This window comes from Pseudonaja textilis, chromosome 2 (genome assembly GCF_049901715.1).
Source record: "Pseudonaja textilis isolate UNSWEBS1 chromosome 2, rPseTex1.2, whole genome shotgun sequence".
NCBI lineage: Eukaryota > Metazoa > Chordata > Lepidosauria > Squamata > Elapidae > Pseudonaja > Pseudonaja textilis.
In genome coordinates, this window is record NC_141991.1 from 112121807 (window position 1) to 112146316 (window position 24510).

General features: G+C 40.4%; 1 protein-coding gene across 1 annotated transcript in view; it reads left to right on the forward strand.

Moving 5' to 3' along the window:
* The window catches only part of RNF213 (ring finger protein 213), a 116368-nt gene that overhangs the window by 62496 nt on the left and 29362 nt on the right, over positions 1-24510 (forward strand). Inside the window, exons 28-41 of the mRNA XM_087924950.1 lie at positions 365-3943; positions 6721-6857; positions 7162-7260; positions 7563-7681; positions 10980-11114; positions 11232-11317; positions 12523-12670; positions 13303-13438; positions 13845-14036; positions 14560-14699; positions 14967-15121; positions 15355-15570; positions 16331-16512; positions 22946-23066. Coding sequence (XP_087781076.1) covers positions 365-3943; positions 6721-6857; positions 7162-7260; positions 7563-7681; positions 10980-11114; positions 11232-11317; positions 12523-12670; positions 13303-13438; positions 13845-14036; positions 14560-14699; positions 14967-15121; positions 15355-15570; positions 16331-16512; positions 22946-23066 — 5445 coding nt within the window. The remainder of the gene's footprint in view (positions 1-364; positions 3944-6720; positions 6858-7161; positions 7261-7562; positions 7682-10979; positions 11115-11231; positions 11318-12522; positions 12671-13302; positions 13439-13844; positions 14037-14559; positions 14700-14966; positions 15122-15354; positions 15571-16330; positions 16513-22945; positions 23067-24510) is intronic.

Sequence of the window (24510 nt, forward strand, 5' to 3'; positions counted from 1 at the left end):
GATTTTTTAAGACAGTGGAAAAAATAGGGATTTATTTGTGGCTACAGAGTGACAAGGAAAAAGCAAGGGACAGGGGGGAAAACATCTGCTTACATGGGATTAAAATGAAACTCTCTGCAAGGGACTAAACCATTTCCTCCCTCCATGGACCCTTAAAGAGATTTTTCCATGACCTTGTAGCACAGCAGTATTTCTGTTGGTAGTAATTACAATTCTGCAGTATTGACAACCCTTTTCCATAGTACAAAATTAAAACACCATGGAAAACTGTGGCGCTTGTGAAATAAGAGAATATTTTTTTTAAAAAAAACATCTTTTGATTGTATTATAACTCCTTCCTTTTCTCCCTCTGGTTTATTTTCAGAAATTTCCAGGGCTGAACTGCAGTTTCCTTGATGTATTCCCCCAAATAACTTGCAGATCTCCTAAAGAAGTACTGGACAACGGTATTCAGATGAATTTATTTCATGAGAGCAGTGATCCCCGAGTAGATCAAGAAATGTTCTGCAGTGAAGCTTTTCAGAGACCATTCCAGTATTTGATAAGAGAAAGCAGAGGTGAAAATCTTGATGCATTCCAGTATAGAAAAGGCTCAGTGGAAGGGACTCCAGAAGAATGCCTACAGCTGTTCTTGATGTACTGTGGAGTAATTGATCCTTCTTGGTCAGAACTTAGAAACTTTGCTTGGTTTCTTAACCTTCAGCTGAGAAATTGTGAAACCTCTGTTTTCTGTAATGCTGATTTTGTCCAGGACACTTTGCAGGGCTTTAAAAATTTTGTGGTCAAATTTATGATTTTAATGGCAAAGGATTTTGCAACTCCTTCACTTAACATTTCTGATGAAAGCCCTGGAATGCAAGTTTTTGAAGAGGTTACTGAGGAAGCTCTTGCTCCATTTCTGCTCCGGAAAAAGTGGGAAACTGAACCCCATCCATACATATTCTTTAATAAGGACTGTGTATCTATGACTTTCATTGGCTTTCATCTCCAGTACAATAACAATGGCAGCATTGATGCCATCAATCCTTTGAATGGCAATATTATCAAGAGAAATGTCATGACCCGTCAGTTGTTTAGGGGGTTACATCTTCAAAGAGTTCCATTCAATATTAATTTTGATACACTGACCAGAGCTGAGAAAATTGAGAAACTTTGCATGGTCTTAGGGATCCAGTGGCCAACCGATCCTGATGAAACCTATGAACTTACAACAGATAATATACTGAAAATGCTTGCCATTGAAATGAGATTTAGGTGCGGAATTCCTGTTGTCCTGATGGGAGAAACGGGTTGTGGGAAAACCAGGCTTATAAAATACCTGTGTGAACTGCGTAAGAGTGGTGCCAATCCTGATAACCTGAAGCTTGTCAAAGTTCATGGAGGTACCACAGCAGATGCGATCTACGCTAAAGTCAGGGAAGCTGAAGATATGGCACAAAACAATAAGTTGAATTATCAGTTTGACACAATTTTATTTTTTGATGAAGCCAATACTACAGACGCAGTCAGCAGCATCAAGGAAGTGTTATGTGACCACACAATAGAAGGACAACCTTTATGTCCCAACTCAGGTTTACAGATCATAGCTGCATGCAATCCTTATCGCAAACACACACCAAAAATGATCCAGCGCTTGGAGTCAGCTGGACTGGGTTATCGTGTCAAAGCAGAGGACACCAGCGAAAAGCTTGGTTCCATCCCTCTTAGGCAGCTTGTTTACCGTGTCCATGCACTGCCACCAAGCATGATACCTCTGGTGTGGGACTTTGGGCAATTGAACAATATCACTGAAAAACTATACATAGAACAGATTGTGCAAAAACTTGCCAGGTCAATCCCAATGTCTGCTACTGAGATCCAAATGATTACTGAGGTACTTTTTAAGTCACAGACCTACATGAGACAGCAGAAAGACGAATGCAGCTTTATCAGCCTCAGAGATGTCGAGCGCTGTGTGGAAGTCTTCAAATGGTTTCATGGCTACAGTGAACGTCTTATTAAGCATCTGGAGAAGTCTCTGGAAAATAATCCTAAAAGTGTAATTCAGAGAGACAGAATAATTTGGTCTTTGATTCTTTCAGTTGGTGTTTGCTACCATGCTTCCCTGGAACAGAAAGAGGCATACTGGAGAGTTATCTGCGAAATATTTCCAGAACCATATGATAATGAAAAAGTAGTTCTTGAAGAAATTAGCTTAATTCAGGATCTTTTTTTGAGTGGTGTGCCTAATAGGCAAAGAATAGCAAAAAACATGGCTTTGAAGGAAAATGTGTTCATGATGGTAATCTGCATTGAACTTAAAATCCCTTTGTTTCTTATTGGGAAGCCGGGCAGCTCAAAATCTCTTGCCAAGACCATTGTGGCTGATGCCATGCAGGGTCAAGCAGCATATTCTGACCTTTATAAGGAACTTAAGCAGATCCATTTGGTGTCTTTCCAGTGCAGCCCACATTCAACCCCTGAGGGGATCATAAATACATTCAAGCATTGTGCTCGTTTCCAGGAAGGAAAAAACCTCGGGGAATATGTCTCTGTGGTTGTATTAGATGAAATTGGATTGGCAGAAGACTCCCCCAAAATGCCCCTGAAGACCCTTCACCCTCTCTTAGAAGATGGATGCATTGATGATAATCCACTTCCTCACAAGAAGGTTGGCTTCGTTGGGATATCTAACTGGGCCCTAGACCCAGCTAAGATGAATCGCGGCATCTTTGTATCCCGTGGAAACCTGAATAAAAATGAACTCATAAAAAGCGCAAAAGGTATTTGCTCTTCAGATCATCTTGTGCTACAGAAAGTTGAGCATTTCTTTCCTATCTTTGCGAATGCGTATGAAGAAATTTGCCAGAACCAAACTAAGGATTTTTTTGGATTGCGTGACTATTACAGCCTTGTCAAAATGTTATTTGCTTTGACAAAAAATTCTAAAAGCATACCAGGTCCTCATGAAATAGCAGAGGTTGTTCTCCGAAATTTCAGTGGCAAAGAAGGTGTTGAAGTCTTGGATACTTTTATGTCTAAGATTCCAGAAGGTGGAGATGAAAATTATAAGGATATCCGTACAATTGATTTAGTTAAGCAAAACATTTATAGTGATTATCAGGATGGTGAATGCCGATATCTATTAGTATTAACAGAAAATTATGCAGCGCTTCAGATTCTCCAACAGCGTTTCTTCAGAGATGTTCAACCAGAAATTATTTTTGGTTCCAGCTTTCCCAAAGATCAAGAATACACTCAGATTTGCAGAAACATAAACCGAGTCAAAATTTGCATGGAGACAGGGAAGATGGTTGTTCTTCTCAACCTACAAAACCTTTACGAGAGCCTCTATGATGCCCTCAATCAATATTATGTCCAACTTGCTGGTCAAAAATATGTTGACTTGGGCTTGGGGACCCATCGAGTGAAATGCAGAGTGCATCCCAAATTTCGACTGATTGTCATTGAAGAGAAAAAGGTGGTGTACGAACAGTTCCCCATTCCATTGATTAACCGACTTGAAAAACACTATCTGGATATTAATACTGTACTGAACAAGTGGCAAAAGACCATTGTGGAAGACTTGAAGAAATGGGTGGATGACTTTGTAGCAGTTAAAACTGAGAAATATTTTATGGGTCAACAAACGTACAGACCTTCTGATGTTTTTATTGGCTACCATTCAGACTCTTGTGCTTCAGTTGTCCTGCAGGTGACTGAAAACCTGGAAGAATCACTTCTTTCTGCAGAGCTAAGGCAGAAAGTACAAGAGGAATCCGAGCTGGTCCTCTTGAATTGTGCTACCCCAGATTCTGTTGTCCGTCTTGGTGACTCTAAACTGGACTTTTTAAAAGATAAGTTGGCTAAGATATACTTTCAGCAACAGCAGCATACTTCCTTTGCTGAATTTTTGCACGGGTGCCTTCGGTCAGACTCCAGAGGCCATACAGTTTTTATTGAGGTAAACTGCAATTAAATGTTTCTTCCTGTTTCCTCCTACCCACCCCGGTTGCCCTTTTTCTCATATTTATAAATATGGTGAATTCTGATATGTGTCAAGAGCTGCTTAAAGACAATTTTAAAACGCTCCAAATTAGAATACATTTCTATTATCCTTAAGAGTTAGGGCTGGTTACTTTCTATTTTGTTGTGGGGATCATAGATAGAAACAGTTTTTAAGATGTAAGTCTATTTTGAGACACTTTTGGATGGATAAAAATAACATTAACATGGGGAAAAATAGTAGTTTTTACCAAGTCCAAGTCGTTGAGATGATCATTAATATGATCATCTATACTTACAAAGCAAACTTGGTTGCATAATAGGTTGTAGAAATCGGCTTATTCTGATATAATAACAGAATTATTCCAATAATATTAATGTAGAAAGCCTCAAGCTTGTGTGCTTGAGTGAGGGAAGGATACCTTGGGGCTACTTATGGCCTGGATTTAAACTTCCAATGGTCTTCCCCGCCCCCTATACATGACAGAACTTTGGATACTTGGATACACAGAAGTATTTACAGCTAGTTGCAGCATTCCATGGTCATCTGGCCACATTTTGTGAAGGTTTTGCCAAAATCTGACACTTTTCAGAAAAACTGCCCATAGCAAATCATTGATTTGGTCAATGACAATTGCATACACTTAACAACCATGGATTCTCTTAAAGACAGCCTCAAAAAGCATTGTAGAATTTGTTACGATCATCATGAATAGAATAGAATAGAATAGAGCAAAGCAGAGCAGAACAACAGAATTGGAAGGGACCTTGGAGGTCTTCTATTCCAACCCTCTGTTCAGGCAGGAAACCCTATATCATTTCAGACAAATGGTTGTCCAATCCCTTAAAAATTTCCAGTGTTGAAACATTCACAATTTCTGGAGGCAAGTTGTCGCGCTGATTAATTGTTCTAACTGTCAGGAAATTTCTGATCATGATGAGCAGGCTCCATTACAGTAGTAATTTTCAGATTCAATAGCAGTAACTGTAAGAGGGATCTTGGAGTCTTAGTGGACAGCCAGCCAAATATGAGCCAGCCATGTGCAAAAAGCTAATGCAATCCTAAGTTGCATTAACAGAGGGATACAATCGAGATCAAGTGAGGTACTAATACCACTCTATAAAGCCTTAGTAAGACCACACATAGAGTACTGCGTCCAGTTTTGGTCATCACATTATAAAAAAGATGTTGAGACGCTAGAAAAAGTACAGAGAAGAACTACCAGGATGATTAGGGGACTGGAGACTAAAACATGTGAAGAACGGTTGCAGGAACTGGGCTTGGCTAGTCTAGTGAAGAGAAGGACCAGGGGAGACATGATAGCAAGTCTTCCAATATTTGAGGGGCTGCCACAGAGAGGAAGGGGTCAAGTTATTTTCTAAAGCGCCTGTAGGCCAGACAAGAAATAATGGAAGGAAACTGAACAAGGAGAGATTTAACCTGGAAATAAGGAGAAACTTTTTGACAGAACAATCAACCAATTGAACAGCTTACCCTTGGAAGTTGTGGGAGTGTCATCACTTGAGACTTTCAAGAAGAGATTGGACTGCCATCTGTCAGAAATGGTGTACGGTCTCCCGCTTTGGCCTAGATGACCTATAAGGTCCCTTCCAACGCTGATTATCTGTTAACTGACTACCTCTCCCCAAAGCTTGCGTTTCTTACATTGGTGAATTGTTATTTTCAAGAAATTTGGATGTTTGCTGTGATATTATATGGTTTGAATACTTAAAGTTTTGAAATGAAAAATACCTGCTGGAGATATTTAGGATATAGAAATGCACTTTCTTGTCAGAATCCCAAGATTCAAGAAGACTCTAGCTGAGGAAATTGAAATAAGATTTTCTCTTCAAAATGTTTTTATAGCATCTCCATCTCTGGCAGAAAGGTTGAGAAACCAGTGTTCTTTCAGTGTAAGAGTCTGGAATGATTGAAATGGGGCATAACTTTCTTTGGAACAAACAAAGAGCCTTGGTGGCGCAGTAGTTAGAGTGCAATATTGCAAACTACTGCTGACAGCCAGCTGTCTGCAATTTGGCAGATCGAATCCCACCAGGCTCAAGGTTGACTCAGCCTTCCATCCTTCTGAGGTGGGTAAAATGAGGACCCAGATTGTTGGGGGCAATATGCTGACTCTGTAAACCACTTAGAAAAGGCTGTAAAGCACTATAAAGCTGTATATAAGTCTAGGTGCTATTGCTATTGCTACTTCAGTACTATTTCTGAGTAATAGAAACAAAGGAACTTGCTGATACAAATTTAGATAATAAATAAAATGTTATTAATAAATAAAATTTCTAATCTAAAATGATTAGAAATTATCTGATCTTTTTGTAATCACCTAACTGATAGCATTAGATCCTTCCTGATTTTATACCAAGTCCCCAAACCTATATTGTTAGCCATTGTTTAATGATTGCCTCATGTAATCGCCATTTGCAGTTATGATGGCAATGAAGAATATTCACGTTTATGATTTTCATAGGTGTGTAAAGCAAATGAAAGCTGAAATAAGCTCATAGGGACAATCAAGGTTTCACTTAGCAAGTCCTTCATTTAATGAACAAGTTGCTGTTCTCAACTGTGGGTCACTAAATGAGAATTTCCTATGTGTGTAGAGGAAAGGAAGGGAAAAATATTTCCACTTGGATAATAAAAAACAAGAGATTGCATGACCATTCTGTGAAAACTTCGTTAATATTTGACAGAAAAACCTACTGTCTTAACTCTTATAGATGACGACCTTCTCCAGACTCCTGACTGCAGCAGACACAGAGATTTTGGAGGCAGAATTGCAGCATAATTCAGACAGCTTGAAAGTTTTGTTCTTACAACAATTTGACACAGAGTACTCATTTTTGAAGGATATTCGGTGAGTTTTCTTCATCCACAATGGTTACAGAATAATACAGATTTATATTTTCTATTTTTTTCGAAGTGGCATAAAAGTGCTTGTAATGGAATAAATGATTAATAGAATAAATTTCATACGATAGAGGAGTTTTGCAGTTGAATTGAAAAACATAAATTGGAGGATTGCAATGAAGTTATTTTACTGTTCAAACTGCTGGGGTGTTTGGAGAAGTGACATTGTTTTAAATAAAGGTCTGGGTGTGAATGACCCATTCTTTCTGCAACAAATTAAAGCCCATTTAAACATTTCTGTATTTTCTTAGGAATTTTTTTGCTGTGAGGACTGATGGGAGTAAAATCCTCATTATTCAGACTGACTTTGAAAATGAATCACTCAGTGCCCAGCTCATTGCCTCAGCCAGGTAAATCACCTGTTAGATAAGGTATTAGATAAGCAATACCAAGCATACAGTATAATCAATTAATAGTTGGTGTAATGTGTTTAACCATATTTATAAGCCAGCCAAGTTCATAGACTTACATAGACTCCAGACCAATATTCTAATTTCATAGAGAACCTTGTGGATCTATTCATTATCTTAGTACCATATATCAGAATGAGGTGGGGGAATAAAATTTATCTGTGCTGAAATAATGGGAGCTGTTGAGCAGGCGAATGCTTTAACTTCACAAAAGAGTGATACCTGTTTCTCTTCCCTTACAGGTATTCAGCTGTTAATGAAGTCAACAAAATACAGGAGAATCAAGCCAGGGTGTTTATAATTTTCATCACTAAGCTGTCACGAATCGAAGGAGGAAGTTGCTACATAGGATTTCACGGAGGTAGGCTGGCATATGTGCAAGAATACAGAACAAGGAGGCTGGAGGTCTGTTTAAAGGGGCTGCTATGGCATCAGGATTGCTTCCTGCTTCCTCTGACAAATGGTCCCAGCAATGCGATTTACAGATTACTGCAGTGTAGAGCTGTGCTTCTAATACAAGGCTACAAATAAGATGAAAAATTTATTATGTCAAATAATTTTCTTGCAAATTTTCTTGTGTATCATTCATAAATACAGCTATTGTATTTTTCACATCTGTTAGAAGAATATTTTGAGCAGCTCTGCAAATGCATCAAGGTATGAAACTTGTTTCATTTGTACATGTTATTTATTTATCACATAGAGATTCCTGTGCTGCTTCTATTACTTACTACAGTAATCATTGTGTGCAGCGTCAAGATAGCTCTGAAATAAAGCCATAATAATACCATATCATAAATCAGGATGGGACCCTCAGCCTATAGGTTGCATTTGGACCCCAAACCTCTTCGTGGTCCACAGTGCACTCTCTGAAGAGATCACAAAACCTTGGTGACAAAAATTGCTGAAAATCAGTGATGTGATTTCTTGCCATATTTAGTTAGGAAACATGGAAACTATATGTTGTTAAATAGGTTTAATGCAGTTAATGTTACCCCTCCAGTTCTGAGTCTCTTGAAGTACAAAGAAAAAGAAAATCCTCTTTGCCATTATTGGATCTCACTCCAATAAAAAATTAAGGTACGGAGCTCAGGCAGTATCCTATATGTGGCATGTATTATATAGGGAAACATTCTTGCTTAAATTTAGTCAAACTTCTGTTCTGGATATATGCTGTTAATTTTCACTGTTAGTAGATATTCTTCAAGTTTGGTCAGCCATACTTATTTACATATCCATTATGCTATTCTCTTTTGGGATGAATGAATTTATGCAAAATGCAAAAAACAATTTTAAAAAAGGCTTAAAGGAAAGCCAACTCAAATCAATTTCTTATGGCCAAAGGGCCATCAAAAAAGTCAAAGGAAATAACACATACAGAAAAAAGGAAGTGTGTGTGTGTGTGTGTGTGTGTGTGTGTGTGTGTGTGTGCAGATCTTGGTGTGTTCGGGTCTTTTTCCATGTAAGATTGAGAGTATCTTGGTGATGTTTCGATGAGGTCCCACTCGCCATCTTCAGGCTGGTGCTTTCGGCTTCATACTTGTGCCAGCAAAGCGTGATTGGAGCTGCCGTCTCTCTATAAATACTGGTGGGGAGGTTGGCTGTGTTGTCATTTCTTGATTGGTTGATGGAGTTGATGTTTGCAGATTGGCTGGCTTTTTCGTAAGAATATGTGTGGCTGAGGTATTGGCTGTGTGTTTATCAGCCTCCTGTGTTGTAACGACCTGGGTAATGGGCTGTGTGATGACCTTCTGAGTTCTATTGTTTTGACATCCTGGGTCTTGTGCTGTAATCTCCTGAGTTGTAACGACCTGGGTAATGGGCTGTGTGATGACCTTCTGAGTTCTATTGTTTTGATATCCTGGGTCTTGTGCTGTAATCTCCTGGGTCGTTGGCTGTGTTGTAACATCCTGAGGTTTTGTGGTGTAACCTCCTGAGTTCTGTGATGTGATAACCTGAGCAGGTGACTGTGATGTGATGTTCCGGGTTTTGGTTTGGCTCCGAGTTTGAGGCCTGACTATGTGTTCATAGCATGTGTCAGTTTGCTTGGTTTGGGGCGTGTGGCAGCTGGTGATGCAGCCATGGTCTGGTTTCTGGATGGTGGTTCCCTTTCATCTATGGGGTGGGTTTGGGTTTGAGTCTGGTGAGGGAGATTGGTGGTGGTATCCTGTGTTGTTTTGGGTCTGGTGTTGGTTTTCGTGGCTGGGACTCGTTTGTTGATAAGGGCTAGTTTCCAGATGTCTGGTAGGTAAGAAGTATCGTCCCGTTTATTCATGTTTTGGGAGTGTTTCTCTATTTCGATGGCTTCCCTGATTATTCTCTTGTTGTTCAGTATTGGAGATTAATTTGGTTCCCTCAAAATTAATTTCATGTCCTGTGGCTTTAAGGTGCTGGAAAAGGAGGAAGTATTTTCTTCTTTTCTGACTGCGTTCTTGTGTTCTGCAATGCATGCATTTATTTTCCTGTTGGTTTGTCCAATGTATGTGGCTGGGCAATGGTATACCAAAAATTCACTCATACCTTTCTGTTCTTAAGTTCATCACCTCCTTACATCCATTGCCTTTTGTTATTTAGCTTGCATTTTAAGACAAAAGTGGTGTCTTAAGAAATAACTCAATCAGTGAACATACACAACACACCTTCCTCCTATTTTCCCCACAACCAACAATCCTGTGAGGTGAGTTGGGCTGAGAGAGAGTGACTGATCCAAAGTCACCCAGCTGCCTTTCATGCCTAAAGGCGGGACTAGAATTCACGGTTTCCCGCTTTTTAGTCTCTGTCTTAACCACTAGAGCAAACTGGCTCTCTATATAAAGCATCTCTTAATTTTGGAGATTTGCTCTACTTCATGTTGCTATAAATGCAAAATCTATTTTTCCATTTTTTTCTCTTAATAGAAATACAAATGTATACAGGTAGTCCTCGACTTACAACCACAATTGAGCCCAGAATTTATGTTGCTAAGTGAGAAATTTTTTAAGTGAGGTATCTCCACTTTCCACGACTTTCCTTGCCACATTTGTTAAGTGAATGACTACAGTTGTTAAATTAGTGGCATGGTTGTTAAGTGAATCTGGCATCCCCATTGACTTTGCTTGTCAAAACATGGCAAAAGATGATCACATGATCCTGGGACATTGCAACCGTCATAAATACATGCCAGTTGCCAAGCATCCGAATATAAATGACATGACCATGGGGATGCTGCAGCGGTCATAACTGTGAAAAATGGTCATAAGTTTTTTTTCCACTGCCACTGTAACTTTGAATGGTCACAAAATGAACTTTTGTAAGTCAAGGACTACCTGTAATAAAAATAGTATACCCCTTCAGACTTTTGTAATATTTTCCCTCCTGGCTTTTCCATGATTTGTTCGGAGGCTAACATATTTGTTGGTTTCCCATAATCCTGTCCTTGCCCTCTCTACATACACTCCTTCCTTGAGACATATGATTGGCCAAACTGAAAGGATGTATTTAACTTCAATTTTATGTACAATACCTGCAAGTTAATTTAATGAAGGCCCTTGCTGTTACATGGTAAAAGATACATTATTGTATTATCCTACCCTTTCCCTGTGTTAGGTTAAGTAGTTTTCCTCAGAAACGATTAATGGGAATGCAGGTAATAGCTGTGAAATATCACCTGTTGTTTTTAGGGCTGTGGCAGTCTGTGCATATTGATGATCTAAGAACCTCCAAGGATATGATCTCTGATATAACATCCCTCACAAACGTTACCATCAGCCAGCTATTTTCTGAAAATACGGGAGAGTCTGCAGAGAATCCTGAAAGTAAGAAGTTCAACTGCATGTTTATGTAGTGCTTAATTCCAACAGTTCGTAGTAATTCCCACCATCATTTTTAGAGTCAGGCTACATTCCTATATGAGACTTTCTTTATCATTGTAGCTTCAAGGACAGAAGAAGAAGAAGAAATAGAAGAAGAGATGGAGGTGGAGGTGGAGGCATCACCAATATCCGAACCAGAAATATGTGTAAGTCTTGCTATGCCTCACTACTCCAGTTTGATTGTTTCCCTTTGATCTCAGAGCAAACGATATTCTTCTTTGTAGCAACTTGCTTTTTTTTGTTCAGTTAAATTGCTTATAGAAATAACATAACACATGTTTCACATATTTGCATCTAGATATTTATGGTTAGCTATCTGTTCTAACCTTGGGATGATCCACACATTGCCCTATTAGAGTAACATGTGTAATCATCAGATATAATTAGAGTAGGATTCCTATTTCTGATCACTCCATAGGGATCACTATTCGTGATTTTTATGATAGCTCCATTATCTACTTTTTCAGAAATTTATATAGCTGGACAATAACATATGCCCTTTCAGTTATGCAGATGTGTTCTTTCGTGCCTGTTTTCTCTAGAAATTTCTATAGATGGCTGCCTCCCTCCCTAGTTCCTAGTGCTGCATTGGTTTTATTTTACACAGGTATTTATCTAGGCAGGATCTTTTTCTTTCTGGATACCTGGAAGATCGTTTCTCCCTCTACTCTGAGGATGAACCTAAAAGTGAGCATCTTAGAGCCCCAGAGCCATATCTAGCCCCCAAACTCTGGAAGTTTTTTTTTTTCCTTCTGAAGTTGATGAAAAAAGACTGATATAATTTCTTCCTGTTGTGTAGTGGAAAAGAAAAAGTAGTGCTTTGTAAAACAATCGAAACAATTGTTCTGATCTCAGGTGGGTGAGATGAAGAGTTGGTCTGACCATAAGATGAATGTCCTGGACACCAAATGGCCCTGTTTCAAGCTTGGAAATACCCCGTTTTAACTTGAAAAGGCTCTTTTGCACTTAGAACTTTTCCATTGATAGTACTGTTCTGACAAGATTGAGAAAACCAATTTCAAATTTGGAAGTATGTCAGATTATTTTGCACTGCTAGTTTAAAAAAACTGGACATGTAAGCCCTAGTAAAGTACAGCATAGTTAAAACAGTAAGTGAAGAAAGAAACACCAAAGATAATTTCTAGAAAGCCTTCTCCATTGAAGGGAAACATAATGGCCCTGGACACTTGCATTATTATCTCATACTTCTGAAGTGTGGCATTCAACTATCAAAAGGCTGTCTAGCTCAGTTTAATAAGATGCTCATTCACACCTGAGAGCCATAGAGGAAATGATTGTACATTGTTTCAGGATATGCTAAAAGTTTTTTTCTTCTTCTGTGCCTGGAAAGTCTAAGGTTTTGGATACTACCGTTCTTTTGAGGAGTTGTGTTCAAAGTGCTGTCAGCATGCTAAGAGACGACAATGAGGATGCCGGTCGTAGCGCTAAGAGAATTGAAATTCTTCTTAGCCTCCTGTCTGAGGAAGATACCCTGCAAGGTATATAATATACATATGTCCAGAAGGAGCATGGTCTCTTGTTAACGTGAAATATATTTTAATACACGTTCCTCTTGCTATATTGAGTATACTGAATATATAATAAAAAGCGGAAATAAAGGATCAGTTTCTGTTTTATTACTTTTTAGAATGTAATTTGCTCTGTCAGGGATTGTACTTGACTAGACCCATAGAAAATCAAAAGATTAGAGCTTGCCTTTTTCCTACTTCTTTGGAAGTGTCAAGTGTATGTGTGTGTGTGTGTGTGTGTGATTGTGTTTGTGTGTGTTTATGAAGCAGATTGTTGTTAGTCTGAATCAATCCACTGTAGGATGAGGTTTCCTCATGGAAAATTAGGGACTATAATCTGCACCCAATAATTCCTAAATAAACTCAGATTATTGAAGGTAATGATAAAGGTTTGTAAGTTAAGTATCTCTTCTTAGGGAAGCAAATATATGATTTTAAGTAGGATCATCAAGCAAAAGACCAGGAAATGTTAATTTTGATTTAAAATCAGAGTTACCCATCAGTAGCTTCTTTCATCTTGTATGAAATATAATCCTAAAAAGTGGCTATAAAATTTTTATAAGAATAAAAATTATGCTGTTTCTCTCCCCACCCCCAAACAGGCAACTTCCTGAAGATTACAAAGAGCCGTCTTACTTGCCTTTTGAAGAAACAGGAAGAAAATTCTTTCAGTATGAAAGAGTGGGTGCTCCGAGAGGCTTCCAACCTTACTGCACTCCAGGAAGGAGGAACATTTAGGTATAGTATATAGATAAGGCATTACATTCAAGTATTAATCAAGTACTCTCTGGGGCCACCTGTTTTGGGTCTGTTTCCCCCCCAAAAAAAAAACAACAACAACAAAACAACCCTGACTGCTCAGTTTAAAACACTGCCTTTAATCCAAATATGGCAGCTGCTGGGAGACTTAGTTTAATTGCAATTTAATTAATTTAACTGATTAAAACTTCACTCGTTGAAGTTTTAATCTTTTTCAATAATAAAACTATGCACCTGGAGTTTTTAATTTTTTTCTGAAGTATCTTTAATGCACTAGGAAGTTAACCAAATCAGCTGAAACAAAACAAAATGACATTTGAGTCTGGTTTCTTTAGAATGTGAGATGATGCCATGTTGGGTGCTTTTCCTCTCTTGGTTTATATAGACGCACGCTGTGGAAACGGACCCAGAGTATGGTGACCCCACTTCTGGCCTACATGGTATCTATTTTGGACAGAGATTATAATCTGGATTTGCTGGTCAAACCAGGAACAGAAGATTGTGTGAAAACCTTGTGGTTATTTATCTTCAATGAACTAAAACTTCTAGACATCCCTTATGTCATGGGTCAGAGCAGGTAAGCTGTGGGAAGAAGGTGGAGAGAGAAATAAAAGGCATTTGAAGTAAATAGGAAGGAATAATGTGGTATATAGCTATGTCAGCGATGTGCAATTCTGGTTTAGCTGTTCATTTTTCAGTGAGCATGGCTTATTAAAAAAATTTGTTCATGAAAAGTTTGTCCCAATTACCACTGCTGTTGAACATAGCTAAAAGATAAGGGGAAAAATATCTCCAATCACCAACGTTTTGATGAAAGAGCAAGGTAAACAAAGGAAGTGTTTCAGTAAAACAAATTGAAACAGATTTACTTTATGCTATGATATTTCTTTTATTCAATATATAGAAAATGATGTGTATTAAAATACATCCACCATATAATCATCAATCCATTGAGTATCTGTCTTTAAACTGATCACATTGTTATGTGTACTAAATTAAAATATATCTCATTATACGTTGCTTGACTTTTTTTACATTAATACATTCAAAATATATTGAAAAAGCATCTATTCATATGAACTTTACTTTATCTTCCTTAGCTCTCAAACAAAACCAATTCAGGTGCAGAATGACATGGAAGTGTCTCCAGGGACTGGCAATAAAATGCCTTTCAGCTGGAAGATAAAGGATTATTTGGAAGATCTTCGGGTTCAAGCACAACATGTCACTAAGAATGAAGGTGAGAATATCGGGAAAGTTAAAAAGAGGTCCCTTTGTTTGAAAATCTTGGGGCATATTTGGCTCAAATTAGCACCTATCATTTGTAAACTGCTCAAAGTCACATAAGTGTGATTAGCAGAATAAAAATTTGATAAATTAAGTAAAACACAAAATCAAGAAAATCTGTATTTTTCATACTAAATTGGTTTTACGTGTTAAAAGAGGACTGGTTGACTTTATTTCTGGGGGAGATGCCAAACCATTTAAATCCTGTTTTGTTTTCCAGGCCATGCAGAGAAGTTTCTAGACATCTTTCGGATGACACCCCTGGGCCAACACATTGCTTCCTACTCAGAGGAAGACAAGGCCGTCCTTTTTTATTATTATGTCAGAGACTTCATTCTCCTGGCAATGGGTGTGACTTCAGAGAGGGAACTAAATGTGCGTATTTCAATCCCAGATGGATAGATATGGGAATCCAATGCTTGCTTCATGATTCCCAAAGCTGTATGCTGTACTGTGTGCCAGTTAGTAGGTAGACTTTGCACTTAATTACCACTATATGACACTCAGATAAATGTTTCCCATGTATTGGAAAGACTACTTAAATCCTTACGATTCATCCGGTGATTGTGACGAGAATCGCCTTCAAATACGCTGCTGTGTATTTTCAGATGCTGCACGTGGCCCTTTTGACCTGTGTGGAAGAAATGAAGGCCACCTCTTCCAGTGCAGAAGCAGGAGTGCCCTCCCTTCCTTGGGTCCACCTTGCTTATCATCAGTTTAAGAGTCGTCTGCAGAACTTTTCCCGCATTATTGCTGTGTACCCTGAAGTGCTTCATACCCTTGAACAAAGAGAAAACAAAGGAGGCATATGGCAAAGCCAAATGGTAGGTGGGCTGTAACATTTAACTTTTAATAGGAAAACATGACACCTGGGGGTGGGGGGAAACTGGGATTCTCTCCATATTCTTAGCCGGGAGAAATTAATCTGTCTGCAAAGCAGGAGTTCCAGACATGTCTTCAAAATGTTTTTTACAGGCTATACTCAATGTTTGTATTTGCTTTGTAATAAGAATACATGGAGAATCTCCCAAGCAGGGTCAAATAATAGCAATACTAACAACTCAAACTTATATACCACTTCACGGTGCTTTACAGCTCTCTCTAAGCTGTTTACAGAGTCAGAATATCGCTTCCAACAATCTGGGTCCTCATTTTACCCACCTCGGAAAGATGGAAGGCTGAGTCAACCTTGAGCCGGTGAGATTCGAACTGCCAAATTGCAGTCAACTGGCAATCAGCAGAAGTATCCTGTAGTACAGCATTCTAACCATTGATAATAAATTGATTGATAATAAAATTACTTTTCTGTAACCATCATAGCTAAACAAGATAGTTGCTAAATGAGAACTACTTGGATTCATTTAGGAAACAATTTATGTATTTGATTTTTATATCACCATACTAGTCAGATGTTTAACAAAGTACAAAGGCACAATAATGGAGTGAGGGCATCAAAATCCAAGGTAGTTTTCTTTACCAAAGGATGCCTAGATTCAATAATGTGATTCTCAGTGAAGGATAAAGCGCTATGTTTTTACATTACACGTGTGCGGTAAGAGGCTTCCGTATGCCTGTTTGCCATAGGTGCTAGATGTGTTTGCTGCGCTGGCCTGTACTGAAATGTTATCCTCGGCAGTCCTGAAACAGAAAACTCGTGCATGGCTCCAACAGGTGAAGGACCTTCAAATGCCCATTGAACTTGTGTGCACAGCAAATAGCAGCCAAGACAGTGGAAGCCAATGCAGCCAAATGCTCCAAGAGGTCAAGTAAGTAAAAAGTTCAGGATTGTAGAAATGTTAATTTGTATCTACTTTCTGTTGTGGTAAAGATCATTTTACGGTTGCTTTTTTCTATTGATAGGTTGCTGGGGTTTTTTCTGGCCAACTTTGTAAGTTGACTTCCTATGGTAATGGCATGCTCTAAATACTGTTAGTTCCTGTTGTCTAAATCCTAACATAGGTTGATTCTGAATCTGCAAAGCAGCAAGCATGTTGGGGGCTACATAGAATGCTATGATTTTTTTGAAGCTAGATTGGTTCAAGAGGACTATGCGTACTTTAAGCTGTCTTTTGGCAAGAGACTTTTCCTATCTGTGGCTCTGAGAGTCCAGATAGATTGGGTTAGGTCAGATCCTGCTCTAGTGGACTGAATCTGTGTTCAAACTGAAGCTCTGCCCTGTATTGTGACCACACCCCAGTTTTTGACTTGGTCCAGCCAGGACAGGACGGGAGTTGCTTTTTTCAAAAGGAAAAAAAGTTTTAAACTGCAGGAAAATACTTTGGAGGATCCTGCAGCCAAGTCAAAGAGGCTTTCAGCCTCCACTCTTGGAGATCTGTTCTGGGGCTGCTGCTCTAGTGTGCGGAGCCCCGCCCACGTGGAGAAGGCTCTAAGCGATCGGGCCGATAAGGCCATCAGCTGTTTAGCGCAGTAGTGCGGCGGCAACACAAGCAATCGGCTTGTTTCTCTTTTTCTTTTACTTCTGTTGATCGCGATCTTTTTGGCTGCGAAGCGCTTAGTGCAGCAGCGGCTCAGAGGGCAGTTGGCCCAGAAGAGGCTTTGCAGCAGCACAAGGCAGCCACTTGATTGGGCAATTGGCCCGATCCCAGCTGGGGGACGCAGCCGCGTGGCAGTGGTTCGCGCTGAAGACTGGTGATGACTGGATCTACCCCAGCTGAGGACGCAGATCGACCATGTTGCCAGGGCTGTGATTTCAGTTACAGAACTGAGGTGATCATGTGGGTAGGGGCAGGCAGAAAAGAAAGGCCCCTGAACCCAAGAAACCTTCCAGGGCAGAGAAGCAGGATGCTTTGAGAAGACAGAAGGCTCCAGAAAAGCAGGGAGTTGCTGGTGGGAGGAGCCGGAAATCACCAGACCCAGAGGAGTCAGACTCTTTGGCTCTGCCTCCAGTTTTACAAATGGAGCCTGGGCCTTCTACCTCCACTAGTGGACCTTGCTTACAAGCCTGGTTACCTGATAACTCATTTGCTATTGCTAATCCACACCCTCTACAGGGAATTTCAGATTACAAAGGATTCTGCTAGGATGAAACTAGGGAACCTCCTCCTAAGAGAGCCAGACCAGGAGTGGCAGCAACTTATACACTCACAACTGCTGGCTTGTGCAGTTCTGAAGAGGGTGAAACAGCATTTCCTGCGCACATGGAGGAAATTATCTCTAGAGCCCTAAGGCAAGGCATTGTGGAAGGGCCTCCAAGTTATGAGGAGGCCTGAATCAGCGGTGTCAGAACATTCAGACCTGCAACAGTCCATTCATGAGACAAGCAGAGAATCCTTAAGGGACAGGGCTTCTCCTGACCCCTCCGTACATAGCATTACACATAAAACACCAGAGGAAGACAAGAAGGAATCTGATTTCTCGGCAGACAAAGAAATGGCCCCAGAGAGACCTTCCTTCACCAGAATCTTTGATTCTCAAAAGTTCAGGACCTTATTGTTTAAGGCCAGGAAGACGGCCCAGTTGGGACCAGAAGCAGATGTCGGGGAAGTGGAAGGGGACATTGCTGCTCCTTCAGACCAATATTTTGATGAATCAACAGTTCAGCTGAAATGGTTCCAGTGCTTAGATTATTTTTGAATGTTATCAAGAAACAGCTGGCATCCCTGGGAACATCTGCCATGTTATCGGCCATCGAGCACCGCTGCTTTAATATGGGGCCTGAACTTACCAGCTCATTACAGGTTCCATCAGTGGACGGTCCGGTTGCAGCCTTAATTTCTTCCTCTTCAAACCCCACTGATCCAGAGGAGGCATTGAAGGCAGAGGACAAGAGGATCAACAATCCCTCTAACGTACCCACCTGGTGGCTGCCTGGGCGGTCAAGGCTGCTTTGGCTGCCTCATTCATTATGAGATCTTCCTTACATTGGCTGCACCAACTGCAGGACAGGATCCCCAACTCAGATGCCCGATTGCACCAAGACATCAATAAACTTGTGGCAATGCCCGAATTTACTGCAGATGCCACTTTAAACAGTGCCAGATTTGCTTCAAAGGCCATTGCTATGTCTGTAGCAGCCCACAGAATGATCTGGCTTAAAAACTGGCAAGCCAATGACAGCAGAAATGGAAGGTAGCATCTGCCCCCATCAAGGGGGATAAATTGTTTGGGGAGGTCTTAGAATAGATCCCCATCTCATGGAGACCAGGGATAAAAAAAAATACCTTCCTTTTCTGGCAAGGCGTTCCAGTTACAGAGTGGTACCATACACTCGCAGGTCATCTTTCAGAGCTGAGGGCAGCAGCGGGGCTCAGGGGCCTCAGAGGCAGTCTTTCAACTGCCAGGAATGCCTCCAGGAAAAAGCAGCCAGAGATAGGTCCAATTTTCAGGCAAGTGGCCCTTTTGTGGGGGAGAAGGTTGCTTTTTCTGGTGTTCCCGCTAAATGCAGCAGTGGGGGTAGGTTATCCAATTTTGCGGCCCGATGGGAGGCTACCACATCCAACGCTTGGGTCTTAAAGACCATCAGACATGGCCTTTTCCTAGAATTTAGGTCACAACCCCTCAAATTTTATGTGCCTTGCCCCATTTCCAAGGAGGCTTCCCGTAGGAAACTAATGCAACAGGCCATCCAACACCTACTGGATATTAGAGCCATCCAGTCAGTTCCAGTTGATCAACAGGGCAAGGGATTCTACTCCTGGCTGTTTGTTGTTCCCAAGACTTCTGGGGGGTGGAGAGCCAGTCTGGATTTAAAAAGGCTCAATAAATTTTTGTTGTACAAGCGTTTCCGGATGCATTCGCTGCAGTCTATTTTACAGGGTGTCAGGGAGGGTGACTTCCTCGCTTCAATTGATTTAACAGAGGCTTATCTATACATCAGAATTTGTCATACATACAGGGAATATTTATGCTTCAGCTACGAGGGAAAACACTTCCAATATAGGGCTATGCCTTTTGGTTTATCCTCTCCACCCAGGGTGTTTACTAAGGTCTTTGCTGCCTTGGCAGCTTGCTTGAGAACCATCCCAGTAAAGTACAGTATTACCTGGATTATTGAGAGTTTTGCAGTGATAATTGAGCAACAGAAAAATAAACACAGATGGCTGATGCTTCTTTATAAACATAAGTAGATTTTACAAACCAGTTGTAGATTTCTCCAACATGGAGCAAACTCAAGCAGAAACATGTTTCAAGTACAGAGCCGAGCTCCAGTCTTCAGCAAGCAAGCAAGTTAGATCTTCAATAGACAGACTCAGAGCTCAACATAGCTGCAGAGCTTAACATAGCTGCAGAGTTGCAGAGCTTAATATAGAACCACAGCAAGGCTACTTTTAGTTTCAGTTTCCAGCCTAGACTACTTCTAATTTCAGTTTCCAAACTATCCTCATTGGCTGACCTTATTACCAAGCTCTATTCCAGTTCATGAATATACTCTGACATTGATGACATTTTGATGCAGTCATCCTCACATGACTGGGCCTTAAAGGATCTCCAAGTGACATTGTCCCTATTACAAGACCATGGCTTTTCAATTAACAACAAGAAAAATTGTTTCTCACCATCTACGTGTTTATTGCATCTTGGATCTAAGATTTACAGTGTCTTGTAAGGTATTCCTCTCACAGGAACACAAAGACAGTTTACAAGACGATTTCTTGCATCTTCATCGTGCCTTGGGCTAGACCAGCAGTCGCCCACTGGTGGGCTGTGGCCCACGGGTGGGCCTTGAGAAAATTTTGGTGGGCCACAGAGAAATCTCACGCCCAAAGCATCACCCCAAAGCAATTAATCCAGGCAGCGCAGAAACACGAGGCTGCGCCATCCACAGGGCCTGCAGGAACGCTCCCTGCCCACTTACTCCTTGCCCGGCAAACTTGCCTGCTAAAATTGCTATTTTTCCTTTTTCCAACCATCTTCTGTTCTACTGTGCAGGGAGATTTAGATTAGCTAGGAAGCAGGAAATGGTTGGATTTCTTGCTTTCTAGCTAATCTTTAGATCTTCGGCTCTGCTGAACCTCCCTTAGGACTGAAGGTTTGCTTGCAAGCAAATTCAGTGCAGACTCACGGCAAGCAAATTTGAGAGACTGAGCTAGCCAAAGGCAGATAGATAGATCACTGAATGATTCTGTGAGCAATTCAATCTGCCTGCTTTGCCTGATTTTGGGTAGAAATTGCTCTTATTTTTATAAAAAAATCAATATTTACATACATGATGTGTTGTGAGTTAATTTTGTGAGTTTGATTGCAAGCAAATTTTATGTGACAGACTGAGCTAGCCAATGGCAGATAGCTAGATCTCTGAATGGATCTGTGATTCTGTGAGCAACTCAATCTGCCTGCCTGCTATGCCTGATTTTTGGTAAAAGTTGCTCTTTTTTATAAAAAAAATTCAATATTTATATAAATATTTATAATATTTACATACAAGCCATGCCCAGCCAGTCACATGACCACCAAACCACACCCACAAATTAGGCCATACCCACAGAACCGGTTAGTGGTCCCTGGGATCAAAAATTATGAGTTTGGTGGTCCCTGAGGTCCAAAAGGTTGGCGACCCCTGGGCTAGACTACCCTCCAGAAAGCTTCAGTGATTTTTGTTGCCCTACCAAAAGGCGGGTAGAAGTCATTCATCTCTCAGGGTCACAGTCCCCGGGTCTGTCAAGCAGTTCTTATCATGGTGGTTTTCTCAGGCTTTGAATTTCGGTCAATTATTCAGACAGCCGCCCCATATAGTAATCACTACCAATGCCAGCCTCTCCGGCTGGGGGCCACATTTACAGTCACAGTTGGCCCAAGGCCAATGTTCTGTTTTGGTGAGAGGAAAGAACATTAATTGGTTAGAATTGACAGTGATTCGATGGGATCACACACATGTCCTAATTTTAACAGATAATGTAGCCACCAAGGCTCACATCAACAGGCAGGGTGGCACCAGATCTAAGGCTTTAATGTTAGAGGCTGAATGTTTGGGCCTTTGGGTAGAGAGGAATTTCCCCCTCTTCGGCTTCAGTAGCCAACATTCTGGATTTTTTACAAGAGGTCTTGACAAAAGGCTCTCAGCTCAACACTACACAAACAGGTGGCCGCCCTTTCTTCAGTATTGTTCTTACAAAGGAAGGGGTCCTTGTCTCAGAACCAAACCATCCAGAGGTTTTTAAAAGGGGCCACCAAACTTTGACCTCCTGTGGTTCACAGATTTCCCACTTGGGATTCTTCCTAAGGTGTTAAGTGTCTTAATGATTGAACCTTTTGAACCTTAAAAATATACATCTGAAGGACACATTCTATCCGAAAGTCTTTCCAGCCGGTACAATGGGGTTGAAAGTGTCTCCATCAACAATGGGCAGATGGATTAGGGCTTGCATTGCTAAGGCTTATCAGAGCAGGTCTCTTCCGATGCCTCAAGGGGTTGATGACTCACTCGACCAGAAGTGCAGCAATAACCGCCCAACCGCATGGGCGACTCAAGCACCCATTGAAGAGATTTGTGGAGTGGCTACATGGTCTTCACCATTACCCTTCATTCGGCATTACCTCTTGGATGCCTTTGCATCAGTTGATGCAGCTTTTGGCAGGAGGGTTCTGCAGAGCGTGGTTGAACACCAATGGGAGTAGGACCAGACTCATGTCCTCCCAGGGACAGGCCAGCTTTGGTATATCCCAATCTATCTGGACTCTCGGAGCCACATATAGGAAAATGAACATTGGCTTACCTGAATGTTCGTTTTCTTCTGTGATGTAGAGAGTCCAGCCCCACCCTGGTTCGTCTGGTCTGGGTTGAGGGGAGCAATAATGTATGTTCTTTTTTATCTCGCAACTATCAAATCATGTCCAGTCTGCCAAGTGCTTCGTTGAAAGCTGAGGCGTGGCCATGGCGCAGGGTGGGACTCAGTCCACTAGAACAGGATCTGACCTAACCCAATCTATCTGGACTCTCTACGCCACAGAAGAAAACAAACGTTCAGGTAAGCCAATGTTCATTCTGCAAAACATGTGTTCCTCTGTCCCGCTGCACTTGATCCCATCTTAACCCCAGTTTCAAGATGACCTGGGTCAATTGTTAATTTCCAAATTAACTTTTTTATTCTAGTTGCAGTGGTGTTTGCAAGTGACTTCATAGGTTTATCTGCTTTCGTAAAAGACTGATCTTTTTATTATATAGAGTCCATTGTTTTTCAGTTTGGCTTTTGGATAGTATGCTTTTTTTCTTTTTAATAAATTGGGCTTTTTTCCCAATAGGAGCCAATGGAATAGAATTTTCTCAATGTCCCTCTTTGTGGAACATGTGCTGCTTGGAGCAGAAATGTTGATTCCAGAACTGAAGGACCTGGTGAAGAAGTATCTCATTCAACTTAAAAATGTAAGAATGGTAGTCTCACCTGATTGGAAATACCACTTTAAGCATTCATTTATTTAGGTGGTTTTCAACAATATAAGCACTCCTTATTAATTAAACAATCATTTTCTGACCCATGCATTTATGACCAAATTTCTTATGACTGGCAACAAAAGCCTTCATGTGAAACTGATTAAGATCTGGTCAGTTTCAGGCAGCAGAGTTATCTGATGGGAGGGTTCCAGTCAGCTTAATTAAGACCTGGGCTTGTTAACTTGTGGTTAGCACTTTTTAGGGAAAATTTTTGAGAAAAACAACTCATCAAGAGATACCTTGTTTATGTAATCTCTGTCCTGTGAGGAGGCAAAAAAAGGGAAAAGGAACAAAATAATGGGTCAGGCACAGGACAATTTATGAGAGAACTTTATCTAAAACAGAGGGCAGCAACCAGTGCTCTTTTACAGTGTCTTTTCTATTTCTTTCTTTTGTATGTTCTCTTAATGACCATTTTGTTTCCAACTTAAGGGCTGAACTGTGGTTGCTAAATGAGGAAAGGGTGTATAGACTTCACTATTTAAATGTTTAGGTCAAGGGTGTCAAAATTGATTGTGTCACATGATGTATTGTGAAGTATCACAATGTTTTGATGTTTTTTTGCCTTTGCGGAGTCAGGGAGGATGTGGCCAGTGTGTTAAGGTAATTCCCCATTAGGAGAATGAGCTCACACAGGGAGACGTAGTGAGAATAGTGAAGAATAACACACAATGAGCACACAGCCACACTGTATAGTAAAATGTAGGTTTTTACTTCCAGTAAAACGATTAAGCAAAGTTCAACAAAACAGTCCAAGTCATTAACAGTTAAAACAGTCAGTTTTCAGTCCAGGGATAATCCAATAACAAAGTCCAGTATCAAAAACAGTTCAATAACAGACTTAGTTTCATCTTCAATAGACTTCAGAGCTCAACATAGCTGCAGAGTTGCAGAGCTTAATATAGCTGCTATGCCTAGGCTACTTTTAGTTTTAGTTTCCAGCCTAGGCTACTTCTAGTTTCAGTTTACAAACTATCCTATTGGCTGTTTGAGTTGTTAAGCATATTCATTGGCTGACCTTGTTACCATGACAATTGTCTATATTCCTCTGTGGTCAGTTGTTCTCTTGATTTTATCTTGAATTCTCCAAGTTCCTATATATTAATAGAACTTGATACTTAACCATTTATTCTATTTTGTAAAATGTTTCCTTTGCTGAGACCAAAAAGGTATTTTCAGGCACAGCCTGGGCTTGTATTTATTCCATATTTTTAATGTGGCATTTGTCACATAATGATTTTTATAATCTCCATTTACTTTAACTTAAAGTAAAAGCTTAAAAGCCATGCCAATTGCACCTCTGATTATAGTACTCTAATTCTAACATTCTTTTATTTTTCAACAATACCCACTTTTTCATTGAAACCAAACAACA